An 18,420-nucleotide genomic window follows, 5' to 3' on the forward strand; every position below is an offset into this window, starting at 1 on the left:
TTTTTCTGTTTCCATGACAGTTTCTTTCCCATCGTCTTACAGAAGAGTCCCTTTTTTGTCTCCTGAAGTGGAAGTGAATCCACCTGGTGCTTAATTCACTTCTGTATTATGACAAAAGTATTTTCCTTTCATAATTTGAATTTAAACAAGTGTTTGAGTTCTATATTAATGTATTTGCCACGGTACCTAACATATTAACCCAGTATATTAGAGAACTTGCTTCTGAAGATTCAGTCTGTCTTTGCATTTTTCTGCTCTCACAAAGAAATAAATTGAATACTGTTGTTACATGCAGTGCTTTTATATGGTGATAAGAAAGTGTCATTTAGCTTTCAGGTCTTCCATGGCATTTTCTGGTGAGGAGCCCTGGGGCTGCAAAGCGCTCAGTGCTGTTTGTCACTTGTCAGAGCCTCACTCTGCCCAGTGCAGACAAGGACTTTACCATGACATGTGTATAAACTGTTCTAGCATAGATCCCATGAGCAGTGCTGCAGAGATCTTTTTTTTCCAAGAGTTTCCTGTGTAAATTTTGCTAATATAAGACTGACTTTCACTATTTTTGGCTAAGGAGTCCTTGTCAGCTTCAGTGTTTTGGCTCCTCTTAAACATACAGTAATTCAGGGATGAAATTTTTCCCACAAATCTTCATAAGAATCTTTTAATTCTTGGCAGTGGTTGTGTCTATCTTCAGTAGACAGCAAAAGATCTTGTACCTCCTGTCCTTGAGAGTAACTGTGCAGAGGAAATTGAAGATGTTGATTACCATGCGAGGGAAGCTGCTTGTGCAGGGATGCAGGGTACATGGGAGAACATGGGAACCTCCCATGCTTGCCAGGAATTTTTTGCAAGGAAAGATAGATGTGTGTGGAGTGGACGGAAGTGGGGTCAATGCTGCCAAAATTAAGCAAAGGAACCCCTTCAGAGTCTGATTTGTTGTGCCTGAGGTTGGCCTTGATCAGTTCCACCCAGAGAGCCCAGACTGAAGGCAGAGGTCAGGCTTTTGGTGCATAGGTTGGTCACAGGCTCATTATCACAACACCAGAAACTCACAGGGAACCTCTTTATACTCCACGAAGATGAACTTCTGACGTCAAACCTAGTTTTAGGACATAAGCTGGAAATCAGGCTTTGTCACAAATTGTTTGGCTTGATTCTTTGGCTTCAGCTTTTGTATTCAAAGATGATCCCTCCACCTGTGTAGTCCACAGCCGTGCTGCAGGAGCTGCTGCTAGAAATGAGTCCTGCGTGGAGGTCATTTGAGAACTGGCGTTTGGTTGTAGTTCTGTGCCTGGTGACTGGCAGCGTCTGAGAAAGTGGAGAATAATGCTAGTGGAACTGTGCTGTCAGTGTGGTTTCTGAGATATTTTTAATTAATTTTCTTAAATCTCAATCAGAATCTAATAGAAACATTGAGGATATTTTTCTTCTCACCTTTCCATTCTGCCGCCGTTCTAATTTTTCGGTTGGTAAAAAAGCTGTTTTAAAGGATGGTAGCCTGTTTCTTAACAGCCAAATCTGCCCTTAGTTGAGCTTCCAATTTTGAAGTGCATTTTTTTTTTCCTGCTGTGTGACACGTGGGGAGAAGCTGAACTATTAACAGTACTTCCAAAATGGCCATCTTCACAGCATCCAGAGCCACGGTCTGCAACACTGTGCAGAATTCCAAGTCACTCTTCTGAGCATCTGTCATTTCTCCTTACAAAGTGACCTGTTTGACATACTGTAATATAGTTATCAAGGGTACTTGAAGAGAATGGGATTTTGTCCTTTACTGATTTGTAACTGGATGGCTGTGCTGATGCTTATGTGATTAGGTAGACTAATAGGTGTACTATTCTTACCTAAGCACAGAGTTGGGTCATCTTCGAGAACAAAACAAACAGCACCTTCTTGACGTGCAGAAGACACCTGGCATTGTTACATTACCAGTTTTCAGAGCAGCACTGTTTTGTTTTAGAGAGGTGTGTACCTGGGTGGCTTGCAGAAGTCGTGGCTGTACCCACTTACACAGGAGCACCAGACAGATGCCTCCCTGCCTGAGTTACTGGAAAGCTGCTGATTATCTCAGAGCCATCTGAGCCATCCATCTCCTGGCCTTTCCAGAACCTCCCACTTTTATTTTAAGTAACTATGTAGATGGGAATGTACCACTGTTACCTACCCAGCACTGGCCCGACGATCAGCTGCCGAAGGTGGCACTGGTTTCTGTTGCACGTGTGCACCATGTCTTTCCTTAGGAAGCATAATGATACTCATCAGGAAAACCCTTATGTGTTTTAGAATGAAATGTAAAGATGTCTGTGACCAGAGAGTAATGCAAACATTTTTGTATTGTGCTGTTTCAGGATTTTCTCCGATCCGGAGACCCCAAAGACACAAAGATGCTTATGAAAAAACAAGCAGATTGGGCCAAGAACATTAATGAGCCAAAAGCAGCTGTGGAGATGTACCTTTCTGCAGGCGAGCACATGAAGGCCATAGAAATCAGTGGGGACCACGGCTGGGTCGATATGTGGGTTACAGCTTCATCTATACTGTATACTGTAGTATACTGACTAGAATCTTGCAATTCAGTGTAATTGAATTCTGTGTAACTTTTCCAGTAGACAAAACCTGTTTGATGTGCACCTTTGTTTATATCAAGTAGAGCATAAGCTCTATTTGAAGCACACCTACAATTTAAAATGGTTTTGAAATTGTATATGTTTAGGGTGTGGAGACATTACAACAGTGAAATATGAATGGGTTAATCTCTATTATGAGACTGTCTTCTGAAATATGCATGCCTTAAGGTTTTCACAGCAATCATCACAGCAGTGCTTGTGTGTGGTAGCCCATTTCTGTTGTTTTAAACTGCAAGAGATAACAAACTAGCGGGTAGGGAAGACAACTGGAGTGCAGGATTGCAGGAAGTAAATTCTTGGGCTACGCAGGTCCTAGTCAAATTCTCCTTCATTTACAGCAGTTCCTGCTTTGGGTCTTCTGCCGAGTCGAAATAAGAGCTTGGGCAGGTGACTCAGCATTCCCTAGCCTCGTTTTTCCTGGGTGGCAAGTGGAGTAATGTTTGTGATGGCTCTTTTTTTAGGTCAGGCTTAGGGAAGCGCGTCCTGTGCGACTTAGTCATGTGGGATCCGCTGCTTCCGCTGGAGATGGTTTGCTGCAGTGTGGAATTGCACCCATGAGTAGGGATTGCAGAAACAGCTCTCGAGTTTGTAAAAGAAAAAACTAATGTTGAATGTTTGCTGACCACTGTTTCAACAGCGTGTTGCTGGTACTTCTGCTATGGTATTAAAAAATCCCTGATTGAAAGTGAGGTCATTACAATGTTAAGCAAAAGGTAAAGTGGTAGGGCTGAACCTGAAACACACGGCTTTTTTTGCTGCATCTAGGTTAATAGAAATTGCTCGGAAACTGGATAAAGCTGAGCGTGAGCCTCTGTCAAAATGTGCCTTCTATTTTAAGAAGCTCAATAACCCCGGCTATGCAGCAGAAACCTACATGAAGGTTGGTGACCTGAAAGCGTTGGTCTCTCTCCACGTGGAGACGCACCGCTGGGAAGAGGTAAGCAGCCTTCTGTTCCTGTGCTTAAAGCTGCTGCTGTTGGCCCTGGCTGCAAGAGGGACAAAGGGCACTGCTTTTCCACTGCAGTGAAGGGAGAGACGAGGAGGAGGCAGCTTCTGCAGACTGTGCTTCAGAGTGCAGAGTTAATTTTGTAGTATTGTTTCCTTGTTCTCTGAGCGTTTAATGGGTGGCTTTGGTTTGTTTGTTTGTTTTGCTCGGTGGGTTTTCTTTCTTTTCTCAAGTGTTGTGGCTGTGTTCCCTGGCCTTGCTTCCCAGCACTCTGTTTGGCCTCCCTGTGGGTAGCTGCCCATTTCCTATGCAAATCCACAGAATGCTTCTCACCTGTGAGAAGGAAGGAATAGTAATTGTATTGAGGGAAGTTCTGCATTGGAGTATTGTTCTGAGTTGTGTGTGAGTGAGCATCTCACAGGTGTAATCTAGCCCTGGTGAATATCTGCTCTGTTGCTGGGACACCACTTCATAAACTGGATTTACTGTCGGGTGAAGTTGTGCAGACTCCTCTGGGATTTCCTTGGAAACATAAGCCTGTCACTACACATACCTCAAAGTTGGGGTCGCTGTTAATTCTGCTCTTATTTCTTCAAATTGAGGTTTGATAGGTATGGCTTCTTAAGGAAGGATTTTCACAGTGCTTCTAGAACTGACAACCCGCTTGCCCCCTAGATTGTATGGGTGCTTTGGAAAACTGTAGGCTTGGTCCTCTATTGACCCGTTAGGGAGTGCAGGAAGCAAATCTAAACTGCATTTATAGAGTTGCTCCGATCTCCTCAGAATATATATTCAGTACAAATGGAAATATTTTTGTCTTCTGCTGTGAGCTCTGCCACATTCCCTCAGTATGCACACATTCACGTTTCAGTAGTCTGTAACCCACACTGTTACCACGCATAGCTTTCCTTTTGCTGTTGGTTGTTTTTTGTTTTAAAATACATTAGTTTCATACTGGAGAAAAGGTGGATTACAGTCTTTATTCTGTGTATTTTTATAGTGAATTTACTTAGAGCTGAAGGATTGGTTGTATGAAATATTTTAAGCCCTTTAATTGTTTAAACCATGCGGTATTCTATAATTGACTTTGTTATGTGCTTCAGGCATTTGCTTTGAGTGAAAAGCATCCTGAATTCAAAGATGAGGTCTATGTCCCTTATGCTCAGTGGCTAGCAGAGAATGATAGATTTGAAGAAGCCCAAAAAGGTAAGACTTCCTGATGGAGGACTCAAAATGTCCTCTGTACTTTTCCTATGCAGAATATGCTGTCTTCGCCCTGGAGAATTTTTTATCTGTGGTTTCAAAAACAAGTGCAATCAATACCTTCACACCTGTCTTAAAAATAAAGTAGCTGGAGGTCTCCTTTTTTAACTGCAAAGTGTGACGGACCTGTTAGAAATGATGGCATGCAAATACAGGTTTTCAATGTCATTACATAATTGAGCATGGCTTTGGCTTAAAAATGGAACTGTGTTTTGTTAATGCTTTTATCCCAGCGCCTCACAAACTGGAGTGGAAATAACAAATTTTCCTTATATCTAGGTAACATTCACTTTGTACAAGTAACATTTTCAGTTTTCATGGATGTTGTTAGGCTTATAAAATTACTTAAAGAGAACTGTCAAGCTTCTACCATGCGGACAGGCTTTAGAATTTTACTTGTAAGCTGTGCCAGGGACAAGGAGAGGTTGAAGCAAGCTCCATATGGAGCCGGCATGTTTTCACTAGTTGCTTTACTCAGGTGCAGCTCCTTGTGACTTTTGCATCTGCTGTTTCCAGAGCCAGCTAGGCTCTAAGGGTGTAACTGCATTTGCTTACAGGGCCAAGGTAGCGAGATGCCAGCCGTGAGCTGCCTGCATGCAGGGCTGGGCTGCGTGTCTCTGAGCCTTTGGCAGCTGAGCGCTTCGCACACACATCGGTGGCTGCTCGTGTGTTGCTCCCAGCGTGTTGCACACAGCGCCGTGCTGTCGTGTCCTGGCTGACACAAATCCCACGAGGTTGGGCGAGCAGGAGATCTCTGCGTGGGGATGTGAGAAAGGGTTTTGTCGGAACTGGCTTAAGTCAAGAGGCGGTTGTGTTATCTTTATTTTGTTCCTTTATTGCCTTGTATGAAGGCAGTGTTTGCCAAATGCGTTTATACCAAGTGAGAAGTCTGAATCTAACTTTATACCGGCTTCTGAGGTTCACTGAGAGAAGCTGTTAATGAGTGCTAGGAGGGTATAATAAATAGTATAATCTTCTGAAACATTCGGCGTTACTGACTAGAACTAATTTTAACTTTGTGTAGTTTTAAATGCGGCTGTGATCTGCAGTGTTTAGAGATTGCAATTGCTTGTATACAGATATAATGATTGTTGTGCTTTTACTCTTTTCTGTATTAAAAAAGAACAACAAAAACACCTGAGGTGTACAAAATATAGCAGCTCAGGAGCCCCCAGGACAGTGCAAAAGCACAGAACACCTACAGCTGCATCTCATGTTCCATTAGTGTTGCTGCTTTCACGTAGAAAAATACCAGTGTATAATCCCCCTCATCCTGCCCTGAATAGATGATTTGATATTGGCTGAATAGACCGCTCTTAATTTAAAAACATTAATTTCAGCTAATTGATATAATCACACTGTAAAATCCTCTTTGTTTTGTCTTTGTAGCATTCCACAAGGCTGGCAGGCAGAGAGAAGCTGTGAGAGTGCTGGAGCAGCTAACGCACAATGCTGTGGTTGAAAGCCGATTTAACGACGCAGCCTATTATTATTGGATGCTTTCCATGCAGTGTTTAGATATAGCCCAAGGTAAGTAACTGAAAGGCTTTTATTTCTACCTTCTTGTGCATGTAGACAGACAATTGCTGAATTGTGATAGCATTGCTGCAGCTTCTTCACTGTTTTTTTTCTTTTATGCTGTGCATAGTTTTGGCTTGTGCTATTTTTGTAGTCTCCTGGTTTTCCCATGCACTTATGTAAAACAGATGAGCAAAACAACAACCTCGGCATGTGTAGGCCTTGTTTTGAAATCTGGCTGGAATCAAAATAGTGCCTCCTGGGAGCCTGTGCCCTCGTGTAGCTTCCCTCAACACACTGCAGCCAGAGAAGTGATTGGAGAGTCCAAATACTGGTAACTGAAAGGTGGTTCTGGAGCATTAGATCTGCCCAGTACCTGACTGTAGGTAGGGGAGATGCTTTACAGATTGTTTCTGCCAACAAATACAAATCTGGTTGTTCATGAGCGATCATCTTGTCTTCTGAGTGTATTTCTCTGGGAGAGAGGCAGAGTTGTGCTTAGAAGAACCATCTTGGTAATGAATACAAAGGTTGGTAGTACTGCATTTTGCTCAGTGCCTTTTTATTAGTTCATCTGAGAGTGCTGATATGTTGCCTCTCAGGTATTGTGTGGAGATGCAAATTGTTCCAATTTTTTTAGTAGTGTATTTACTATCTGTGAAACATTTCAAAACTCATTTTATTTGTAAATTCTGAAGGTATGAATAAGCTTTCCAGTGATGCACGGCTGCTCTTTTCTCCCTTTACCTAACATGTAGCCTCTAGCTGTGTTAAAGTCATTGCTACTTGTATTTCAGCGTGCTTTTTGTTTGGAGTAGAAACTTGCTCCCAAAAATAGCAAGTCTGTATAACTTGTGTTTTGCATAGGTAGATGGGAGACACTTGGACTGGTGTGCGTTTCTTTTGGGAGTATCATAATACGCTGCTTTCTTCTCACTGAGTCTCAAAGGTTTACCTGGGGCTGATTTCTAATGCTTTTCCCCCACAGAGAATGAAGATCAGAAGACTGCAATGTTGCAGAAGTTTCATCACTTCCAGCAATTGGCCGAAGTGTACCACGTCTATCACTATATTCAAAGATATACTGTAAGATATGTATTTTAGAAGTTGTGCGTGTGTGATTCCTGAATGGTTTTCTTTCAGAAGTCCAGAGATAAGCAAACATTTAGTGACTTCACACAATTAAATAGAGGGTGGATTACTGATACTGTATAGCAGCGTTTCTCTGCTTTCTGTTGTGCTGTACAAGAACTTGTCGTAGCTCTTCAAAAGTGCAGTGCCATTTTAGCAGATGTGTGCTTGTCTCAGTGTGTGCACAGAGAATATGACATGGCTGACTCTCCACCCCCAGTACTTGCTTTGCTGACTGTGTTGGTTTGGTTCCAGCACCCTGGATGTCAAGTGCTTTACGGCTACAGGGGGTTCTTCCTTTAATCAGGGCAGGCAGGCTACAGAGCAGGCACACCCTCATTGGGAGATCTCACAGCATGTTACCTCTTTCCAGTGGTGATATATGTAAACTACTCCAAAAGACGTGCAATCTTGAGTGGGGAGCTCCTGCTGCTCCCAGCAATTATGGTAATGTTTGTTGGTGAAAATATCTTCTGTGGAGCATATGAGAGCCCTCTGATCCGTGCCCTTGCCCAAAACAAGAATCTCTGTACCTGAGGTCTCTGCTAGTCAGACTATTTCAGTAGTGGAGGCTGCACACTGTTCATGCCCTGCTTTTAAATAGCCTGTTGAGGATTCTGTTTTACCTGCATGGATCCATTTCTGTCTTTTTCTGCATGTAACAGGCATGAACTTTGGTGTTAAACATGCAAAATCTGTTTGGTATGTTCTGTCAGCATGGACAGAATCCTCTTTTTGCAGCTGCATGAAGGAAGGACAATACTTGGGATGCCTAGTGTTGTGATGTGTAGTGACATGAATTGTCTTAGAAATGTCTCTATTTTTAATTCCACAGGAGGAGCCTTTCAGTTTCCACTTGCCTGAAACACTCTTCAATATTTCCAGGTTTCTGCTTCACAGCTTAACAAAGGAGACTCCCTTGGGGATCTCAAAAATGTATCCTTCCAACACTGCACAGAATCTAGAGGCTGAGGTAGACGAAAGGAGTAATTGATGTTGAGCCACAGTGCAGAGATCTACTTTAGGCTGTGCTCAGTTTCAGCTGTGGGTTATAGCTAATGGAAATCGACTTGTGCCCCTAAGGAAATAATCAGCACCTTCAAACCATTGTTTTTAACTGCACTACCTTTTTTTTTCTTTATAGTCTTGGAGAGCTGTGCAAATCAACTAACATGTAATCCTCAGCCACCCACCCAGCATGATGTGTGACTTTGTCAAGGAGTGTTAGTCATCCCAACAGGATGCTGCTGCTGAATCTTGACAGCATTGTTGTGAGGATCCTGAGCTAAGATGGCGCAGGGGGAACAAAACAGGCATTTCTGCTCACCTGAGGCTGTTATAGCTGTGCAGTGTCTCTCAACCCAACATTTGCACAACTTTGTGAATGCGTGTTACGTATTTTGGAAGTAGAATCATAGAATCAGAGTCCTTAGAGTTGGAAAGGACCTCTGAAGGCCGTCTAGTCCAACTCCCTTGTAATGAACAGGGACACCACCATCTCTTACCTCGTACAAGGCCTTTGTGAGCACTGCAGAAATGCATCTGTGAAAGACAACAGAAGGGGTCAGCAGCTGCCGTAGGGAGGGCAGTTTTGCTTCCGTTGTGGCTCTGGATGGGATGTTTGCTTTCCTTTTAGAAACTTCCTCACTTACATATTCTTTCAAAATGTTTTTCCTAACATGCCTTGTTGTGGTTGTGATTGGTAGCTTTCTGAACAGCAGCTACTGTTACATGCTAATGAAAGAGACGGCCCTTGTGCAGCGACACAGAGCTGGTGCTGCTCTGCAGCAGAGCAATATGCTTCTTTGCACATCTTTGATGGTTAGAAAGAACATTGTATTTTTTCCTAAATACTTATTTTTGTTCCTTAATTTAATTACAGTAATACATTATTTACCCTGGCAAAACAAAGTAAAGCTCTGGGTGCGTATAAACTGGCGCGTCATGCCTACGACAAGTTACAGGGGCTGCAGATCCCAGCTAGGTTCCAGAAATCTGTGGAGCTGGGCAGCCTGACGATCCGATCCAAGCCATTCCATGACAGCGAAGTAAGTAGTTTTGTGCTAATCACTGATATCTGAGTTGCCATATTCACAAAGGCTGAAACATATTATGCGTAGGTCTGTGTTAGCGTTCATTTCTGCTGGAAACAGGCCTTTTATTGTTATCCTTTAGGGCAAGCTTCCTTTTGTTCCCGAGAACAAACTAAAACCAGTTCTTTCTTTATGGGCAGGCAGCTTCTCTCCTCCCTCTCCTCTCTTTTATCTACCTTCCTCTCTGCCTATTAATTCTGTCAAGCCTTTTTCTGCATGGTCTTTGTGTCTTTCTGCAGCTGGAGGTCACTTTCATTTGTCCTAACTCCTAGCACTCCTTCCCTCCTCCCCCTATCCCTTGGGTGACCTTCCTTCCTCAAGTCTTATTTTATCACCTTTTCTTCTTCAACTGAAGTCTGAATTTCTGCAGTGCTCTATAAAGCCACGTCTCATGGAGTAGTCACTAAAAATAAGTTGTATTGTGCAAGTGAACATGTACCTGGCCAACTGAAATAATAGAAACAGAGTCTTAAGAATGGCCTAAAATAACTGTGCTCTTGAAAATAGGAGAGATGAATTGATTGGAGAACTTGAATTTGACCAAAACTGTGAAGGAAAAAAAAAAGTTGCTTCAATAACCTTCTCTTCCACTTTTTTTTTGGCACTGTGTGCTTGATACAAAATTCTGCTCCTTACCACAAAGACAAGGAGAAATTTCATTGTTAGAGTGGCAAAGACAGCTATTTCTAATGTGAAAGCATTTTCAGATGTTAAAGGATGTGATTTCACAGCAATATTTCTTCAGGTCAGGGGCTGATGTAATATCAATGGTGTAAACCTAAGGAACTCATGTTTAGTTGAAACCAGGAGTACTGACTGTGCTGACCTGTTTGCAATCACTGTGCTATGTGTGTGTCTTTGCAGGAGCTTGTGCCCTTGTGCTATAGGTGCTCTACCAACAACCCTTTGCTAAATAACTTAGGGAATGTCTGCATTAACTGCAGACAGCCTTTCGTCTTCTCCGCCTCTTCCTATGGTGCGTTGGAGTGTCACGTTTTTGTTGTGCTTTTCAAGTAGGTAAATGTTAAAGTGAACAGGGTCAGCTAGTGCTGGATTTGTTCCCCGTGCAATGCTGTTTGGACAAACCTTTCCTGTGAACATCGTTAGATTGGACTGAGCGGCTGCTTCTGGTCCGGGGATAGCTGCATCTCACTGCATGAGAGCAGCAGCAGAGCACTGCTGTGTTGTGGAAACCTGAATGTGTGAAGGATCGAGTGCCACTGCCATCCTTTGACAGTGTGGGGGGTTGGTTTTGGTTTTTATTTTCATCATGAGAACGTGTGGGGGAGGCACCATTACAGAAGGTGAAGGATGTTCATTGTGGTTAAAGGGCACAGTGCTTTAGGAGGCTGTTCTGTCACTGTGCCCATCCAATGCTCCCTGTTTTCACACCCTTTAGAAGTGCTGCATCTGGTTGAGTTCTATTTGGAAGATGGTATCACAGATGAAGAAGCTGTATCTCTCATTGATCTTGAAGCTCCAAGATTGAATAAAAGCGGGAATAAATGGCAAGAGATGATGAGTGATGGTATCCTGCTGATTAAAAATTGCTTCCAGTCCCTTTCTTAGGAAAAAAAGAAACAACAATTGGGGCTGTTGTTGTTTTTGTTTGTTTTTGTGTGTGGTATTTTTTTCTGCCATATGACAAAAAAGATATGCTGTGTTTCCTTTTTACATTGGTGTAACCACCAGAAGGGTCTTTTAACCTAATAGTTTTGTAAAGCTTGTTCATCACAAAAACACTTCTAATGGTATGTATTGATCTTTTTAGCAGTGCAATGCCACGCTGTATCTATTCTGTTGTAACTGCTTTCTGTGGAGAGTGGGGAGAGCCTGGAGTGTGTTACTTCCTTACAGTAACAGCTTGCTTCAGAGGCTGCTTTCTCCTTCACAAGGGAAACCAAGGTGGACTTCCTTCATAACAGTCTGTTTTGTAATGTTTCAGCACCCAGAGCCCCCAGTTGCTGTGGGGGCTGCATGGCACTGGGAGCAGAGCAGTGCATAAGAAGACACAGTCCCTAACAAAAACGGCTTGAAATGTAGCTTAAAGAGGTTGCTTTGTGTGCTTTCTGCAGTGTGAGAAGCAGACAGGCAGGAAATAGAGCAGAGCTGTTGTCCTATTTGCTTGTAGTCCATTTTGCTGTTCTATAGCACTTGCAGTGATACTGTAATCAGAGCAAGCCCTTCTCCAGTGTGTTCTATAACAGTCTGGGCAGTGTGGCAGTTTGAGAATGCTTTGACCCTCTGGAGGAACAAGGGTACCAGTCCTGGTGGAATGATGTTCTGTTTATTCTGTGAGATAGAGCTCACAGCTGATCTCAGAGGAGCTGTAGTTCTTCCTTAAGAAATACACCTAGATGCACAGAGCCTGAGGCTTCATGACAGCGCAGTTATTGAAGACGATGATCCCTTTACTGCAAAACTGAGCTTTGAGGTAAGAGCTGTACCTGCATCTTGCAGTCATTTCTTTCTTGCTACCAGTAGGAATCCAGAGGAAATTTTGCCTTAGTGCACACTGCTCTTCTAGAGTGAATGTGTGATGTAGACTCCCACAAAAGAGACTCAAACCAAAGGTCCAGGAGAGAGGCCCAGAACACGAGAGGGAAAGGGATTTCTGAGATGGTAACTCCTGTCTTAAAATAAATAAATAACAACAAAATGTTTCCTCTGCTGGGAAATGCCCTGAGAAACAGGCACGTAAAAGATCTTAAAATAAGCGTTCCTGAAATTTGGTTTTACCGTTGTGCAGTGTCTTCCCTGGCTCTTTCTGTGTCAGGCAGGATAGCCACAAAACAGTCATTACTATGAGGTTTTAATACTTGCCCCTGGGCACAAGTGTTATTTGCAAGGAGCTGTGTTAACGTGTAACAGAAATTCAGGGGGAGCAAGCTGGAGATGCGGTCGGGCGCTGCTCTCACTGAAGCTGTTGGTCACAGTGGCAGTGAGGTTGGAGCCAGGCTCAGCGGTTCTGTCTTAGCTTATTCCACCGAGCTGCACTTTGCATTTCACTAGATCTTACTAATCCTCAAAGGACTCTGCAGTTGGCAGCAGTAATTCTTTGTAAACCTTCTTACCTGCAGCAGGGCGGCTCAGAGTTTGTTCCTGTGGTTGTGAACCGTGCCGTTCTGCGGTCGATGAGTCGGAGGGACGTGCTGATTAAACGCTGGCCCCGGCCGCTGCGATGGCAGTACTACCGGTCCCTGCTGCCCGATGCCTCCATTACCATGTGCCCGTCGTGCTTTCAGGTACTCTTCACTGAGAGGATCAAAAAACCCCAAAGCCCACCGCCCCTGAGAAGTCAGTACCTTGAAATAACTGATATGCCATACTTTGAAATATATTTAGTAAATTGAGTGATGTAGACGCAGAAGGCAATGGAAAACAAAATGAGCAATGTGATGCTCAGAGAAATGGCTGCATTCCTAAAAGCTTGAGGTAGCAGAGTCACCCTGGTAAACTCGGTTGGCTTTCGGTTCAGACCCTCTGGTGATTCTTCCCCTCTCAAGAACGACTTTCTGAAATGCAGGAATTCAGTCTCATGTGGTTACATGCTCTTCAATTTTCATCCTTCCCTCTGGAAAAGTATTTGATTGGTTTGAGCATCTTCAACTACATTGGCAGTGGTCTGTGCAATATTTGCTTCTATATTCTGGTTATAGCTCTGACAAGTCACTGGAAGCAAGAAAGACAATTCTTGTTCAATAGTAGCTTCAGAAGGTGTAGGAAACCCCCTTGAAATTCCATTTTCTTGGAGTTAGTCAGAAGCTAACTTGTCCCTCCATCTGCTTCTAATTCATAGATGTTTCACACAGAAGACTATGAGCTTCTTGTACTCCAGCATAACTGTTGTCCATTCTGTCGAAGGAGAATAGATGAGTCAAACCAGTGAAGAAGGGTGATCTTGTACCTCAGCTGAGAGCCTTCCCAACTGACTTGGCAAGGCACCTCTCGCACTCTTAGGTTTCCTAACAACTTTGTTGTCATCTTGTTCTATTTTGGACATGAGTGAAACAGTGTTGAAGGAAATTTAACTTTGTTTTTAATGGAAATGTCTGTTTTGGTGAATGTACTCTATTTCCCAGATAAGCTGAAGTGCCACAGATTTTTACAGGAATGTTTCTAGATTCAAATTAGCCCACATAATTGTTTTATTCCAACTTGTGTTAGAACTTAAAAATTTGTCCTTAATGTGTACCTGTTGGTGACAGAACTTCAAATAAATGGGACTATTTTTCAGCACTGTCTCAAAATTTCTTTTAACGTGTGCAGAACTCGTGCTTGTTAAAATCCAAATAGCAGGTTGAGCATGGAAATTTCTATTTCATGTTAACTGAGATACCCACACGTAAGTTCCTTATCTGTCTACTGACACACTGCTGATTCTAGTAACATCAGTGTGTTTACCATTAATGAAAGAAAAGCCACTGACCTAATGGGCTAAAATGAATATATTTGCATGCTGAGAAGTATTAAGTTGCCAGGCAGGAATATCAAAGCAAGTTGAGGACTCATAGACAGCCAGTGCTTTCCCACAGTTCCTCCTCTGTACCTCAGGAATACTGACATCCTTTCAGCTCCTGTGGTGTGATCTGAGCGTGCCTTGGTGGTGTGGGCACACGTGCCTGTCTGAGCTGGCACGGCTCCATCGCCCCTCATGCTGGCTGGAAGAGGTGATGTGCTGAAGAAATATTTCTGACCAGCATTTTCCCAGCATTTCTTCATGCTAGAGCCATGGGAAGCAAAGTAAGAAGGTAGGAGGAGATGGACCTACCTTCCAATTTTTTTTTTTTTAGCTGTTGCCAACTAAGTGTTGAGATTGAGGGGATTTTAATGACCTGGCTGTTTAACCAAATGTAGTAGTTTCATCCCATGCAGCAGCTAAGCCCCCATGCAGTTGTTTGCTCACTTCCCACCCACCTTGACAGAACAGGAGAGAATCAAAAGAGAGCCCAAGTGGAAAAGTTTGTGGGTCAACACAAAGGTAGTTTCATTAGCAAAGCTGTGTTTGCCAGCAAAGCAATGACAAATGTATTCATTACTTCCCCACGGCGGGCAGATGTCCAGCGGCTTCCTGGAAAACAAGGCCTCAGAATGAGTCACGGTTACAGGGGAAGATGAGCGCGATGTCGTCAGGCATGGAGCACCCCTTGGGTCAGCAGTCCTGGCTGCGTGCCCTCCCAGCTCCTCGTCCACCTCCGCCCATTGCTGGGTAGCAAAGCAAAGTGGGGAACAACAGAAACCCTCAACACTGCCAGCGGTGCCCAACAACAGCTAAAGCACTGACATTTTATCAAGACTGTTCTTAGTTGCAGATCCAAAACACAGCACCACGAAGGCTGCTCTGAAGAATGTTAACTCCAGTACACAGAAGCAGTCCTGTGCAGCTGAATCTCTTGAAGATGTTCTCTGCGTTGTTCTGTAAGAGCTTGAGAAGTCATGCGGACAACCAGCTGGGCCGGGTTTGAATGGAAAAGTGATAGGCCTCTTGACTTTAATCCAGTTTAAATTGTGCCCGCCTCAGCGTAAGCTTTGTTGTTATGACATCCTCTCTTCTATAAGCCTTGGGAAATTATATTTTATGTTATTGAGTTAAGCTATTGGCTGAGATTGGTGGCTGCTGGTAAAACAGCTACTGTGTAAACAGCAGCACTTTGCATGTGATATCAGTGTGTGCTCGAGTACCTCTGGAAAGCGATGCTTTGAAATCTATGCTCCTGTGAAGCCCACCTGCAGTGCTGCATTTGGCTCTGGGGTCCTCAGTGTCAGAAGGACACGGAGCTGTTGGAGCAGGGCCAGAGGAGCTGTGAGGATGCCCAGGGGCTGGAGCACCTCTGCTTTGGAGCCAGGCTGAGAACTGGGGGTGTTAGATCTGGAGGAGACTCTGCAGGGACCTCACTGCGGCCTCCCAGTACCTAAAGGAGACCTACAGGAGAGCTGGGAGGGGCTCTGTCAGGGAGCATAGTGACAGGACAAAGGTAAAGGCTGTGAAGTAAAAGATGGTGGTCTTCAATTAGCTTCTGGGAAAAGGTTTTTTAGTGCTGAGGCCATGAGGCCCTGGCAGTGCTGCCCATCCTTGGAGGTGCCCGAGGCCATGGATCTGCTCTGGGCAGCCTGAGCTGGAGGGGCAGCCAGCCTATGGCAGGGGGAGGGCTGAGGGGGCGAGGTCCCTCACAACCCAACGTGCTGTGATTCCATCTAATGGTACTGTAGGGTTTCTGCATCCCTCAATGGTTCCTGACCAAATTTGCCTAATTTACCACTTTAAAAACATTCTGTTCTAATTAGTGCTTGTCTGCTTTCTGACTCGTATCTCAGTGTTTGCAATAAAGACGTTGCGACTGACGTTGATACACAGTGCTGTTTGATATGTGAGCCAGAATGCAATTCAGCTCATTCTCCCAGAAATGAGTTGGCTTTGCAGAGCTAGCAGAAATGAAAAATTATAAAAATAAATAGACAAGGTTTGTAATTACACAGAGGCAGAATGGATCAAACGAGGAAGCTTCATTTATTTATTTATTTTTAAATTTTTTTGTGAATATGCTCTGGGTTTGAAAAGCATGCCGGGCTTTTCCAGGCAAAGCTGTGGTACTCCACGCATCTCGTAAATTGGAAAGATGTGCCAGTTCCAGATGCCTCGTGCAACTGAAGCTCCCTGGTGACTTCGTGATGAGAAGGTGCTGGATGTGCAGAAGTCCCACCACGAAGCCTTTCTCTGAAGCTCTTTTGGGCAGTTCACCAACTGTTCTCTTCCATTTGCCCTGCACCTCCACCTTGTCACCACTCACCGCTCGCCTTTCCCACCGCTGCACTCCCCTGGTGACGCATGTCAGCTCTAAGCTCAGAGCAGCAGCTGCTAACCTCAGCAGGGGCTTATTGCATCAGAGCTTTACGTGGAGTGTTTGTGCACCGGGAAGATAAACCTGTAATCTGATGTGCCCATGTACAGGTATGAGCAGCTGCAGCTGCAATTAGCTAGAGGCACTGCTCCGGCCTTGGCAACACATGAAAAGTTAATTGGGAGGGACTTAGTACCGGCCCAGGATGTGTGAGGAGGTGGCATTTGCACACTGACAGAAGGAGACTTTGATGGCTGTGCAGGGCAATTGAGGCCCACCTTCGGTTATGGGAAGCTGGGCTTTCAGTGGTAGCAGCACTTCTGTGAGATCTTCCCCGCACACAGGAAAGGTTTCTCTGCTTGGTTTTCACTTTGAAGAGAACACAAAGCTTTCTGCTTTTTCCCTTTGATCTGTTTTGCATGCACTGAATTAACCTGCAGGGAACACTGATAAAAACATGGCAGGAATTGAAGCTGGTTAATTAAGGCCAAGGTGACACAAGCCCTTGCTCATCTCTCACCTGTGAGCTCCAGGCCTGGTTCATCCCCCTTTGTGCCGTATGGGCACTCAGATACCTCTCTTCTGCTCTTGGCTGCAAGGAAAGGTCAGCCCAGCTCCCTGGTGCAGCCTGAAATGCAATTGCTGTGGAGATGCTCAGGTCCTGCCAGAGCCCTGCTGCTGCCAAGGGCTGAGCAGACCTTTCCTGACCTCTGCAGGGACACTGGTCGGTCCTGGCATGCCAACTGGAATGGTACTGATGTTGAGAATAACACAAGCATAGTGAGAAAAGTGATAAACAGGGGATGCAAAAAAGGGAAGAGATGGGAGCAAATAGCTTTGGAAGCTGAAAGACTAATCACAATTATGTGAACTATAAAGAATAACCTTGTCCAGCAAAGAGATCCTTTGTGGTAGGCTCTGATTTGTTCCCCTTGCTGTTCATGCTGTCCCACTGTTTCTGAAAAGTTAAAACCAGGTAACACCTAACAGCTGCTGGCTGGCATGAAGAATGTTCCAAACAACACTGGGCACATCAAGGAGGGAAACACAACAGCAGCTTCCTCTGCAGCTCTAATGCCCACCTACATGGAATTCATCACTTCTGCAAGGTTTCAAGGAGACTGAAGATGTCTGTCACCAGAATAAGAGGTCAAATGTTGGCTTCAGCTCAGAACTTGTGCCTTGTCCAGAGCCCTTCTCTGGATCAAGGCAGAACGATATCTGTCCAAGACAGATGGACGAGGTTATTTTTCAGGTGTTGCTGATGTAGCTGCCATGATGCAAACCATGTATAAAGCCAAGAACAGAGGAGGTGATGCAACTGGAAACCTGCTAGCAGGATCAGTGCTTTACTGTGTTGTTCAAACCTTCTCAGACAAATTTTGCAGCAGAGAGCAAATTTTGTGGCTGAGAGCAAGTACAAGAAGGATTGCTGAGGGCCATGCTGCTAAGCACAGCCTTTCATCAGCCTACCCCTGTAATGGCAGCTGTGATGGACAGGCTGCTGTCACAGCCCTGCAGTCCTGCCATGCAGACCCCTGCTATGGAGGGACTGCACCAACCACGTCCAGCCCAGCAGCTGCTGCAGTGTCCAAACCCATGGCCTGGGGGTTCTGAACCACAAAATTCACTCCTGTTTGCATTGATTGAGCCAAACCACAAGAAGGATCCTGCGTGCTTTGTCTTTCTCTGGCACTCTCTCCAGTCTTTCTCTGGCACTCTCTGCCTGTGGGCCCGGTGGTAACGTGTCCCATTTCCCACATCCCTCTGTGGGTAAACTGAGGCATTTTGAACTGATGGGCACTGCAGGCTGTGATGTGCTGTCAGGGCACTCCGTGGAGCAGAGGCAGCACAGGCCGCGGGCGTCCAGCCCAGGCTGCAGCATGCAATGAGTGCGTTGGGCCCAGGCAGCAGGCGCTCAGCCCTCAGGCGGTGGCGCGGCATGCTGGGCAGTGAGGTGTGCAGGTGGGGCCGCCCTCCAGTTCCAGTGCACAAGCAGTACAGCT

The 18,420-nt window shown here is 44.7% G+C and overlaps 1 protein-coding gene across 4 annotated transcripts in view; it reads left to right on the forward strand.

The window, feature by feature from the left end:
* Positions 1 to 13,811, forward strand: part of IFT122 (intraflagellar transport 122) — a 29,817-nt gene extending 16,006 nt beyond the window's left edge. For 3 of the 4 annotated variants that reach the window (XM_048956971.1, XM_048956970.1, XM_048956967.1), the window contains 12 exons: positions 2,346 to 2,512; positions 3,390 to 3,561; positions 4,674 to 4,776; positions 6,223 to 6,363; positions 7,340 to 7,437; positions 8,318 to 8,418; positions 9,365 to 9,530; positions 10,440 to 10,551; positions 10,975 to 11,103; positions 11,933 to 12,009; positions 12,656 to 12,820; positions 13,375 to 13,811. In XM_048956971.1, coding sequence (XP_048812928.1) covers positions 2,346 to 2,512; positions 3,390 to 3,561; positions 4,674 to 4,776; positions 6,223 to 6,363; positions 7,340 to 7,437; positions 8,318 to 8,418; positions 9,365 to 9,530; positions 10,440 to 10,551; positions 10,975 to 11,103; positions 11,933 to 12,009; positions 12,656 to 12,820; positions 13,375 to 13,464 — 1,521 coding nt within the window. In that variant the 3' untranslated portion in view covers positions 13,465 to 13,811. The remainder of the gene's footprint in view (positions 1 to 2,345; positions 2,513 to 3,389; positions 3,562 to 4,673; positions 4,777 to 6,222; positions 6,364 to 7,339; positions 7,438 to 8,317; positions 8,419 to 9,364; positions 9,531 to 10,439; positions 10,552 to 10,974; positions 11,104 to 11,932; positions 12,010 to 12,655; positions 12,821 to 13,374) is intronic. The other variant, XM_048956968.1, reaches the window with a different exon arrangement.
* Positions 13,812 to 18,420: the final 4,609 nt, after the last annotated feature.

Source organism: Lagopus muta, chromosome 11 (genome assembly GCF_023343835.1).
Source record: "Lagopus muta isolate bLagMut1 chromosome 11, bLagMut1 primary, whole genome shotgun sequence".
In the NCBI taxonomy this organism is placed as follows: domain Eukaryota; kingdom Metazoa; phylum Chordata; class Aves; order Galliformes; family Phasianidae; genus Lagopus; species Lagopus muta.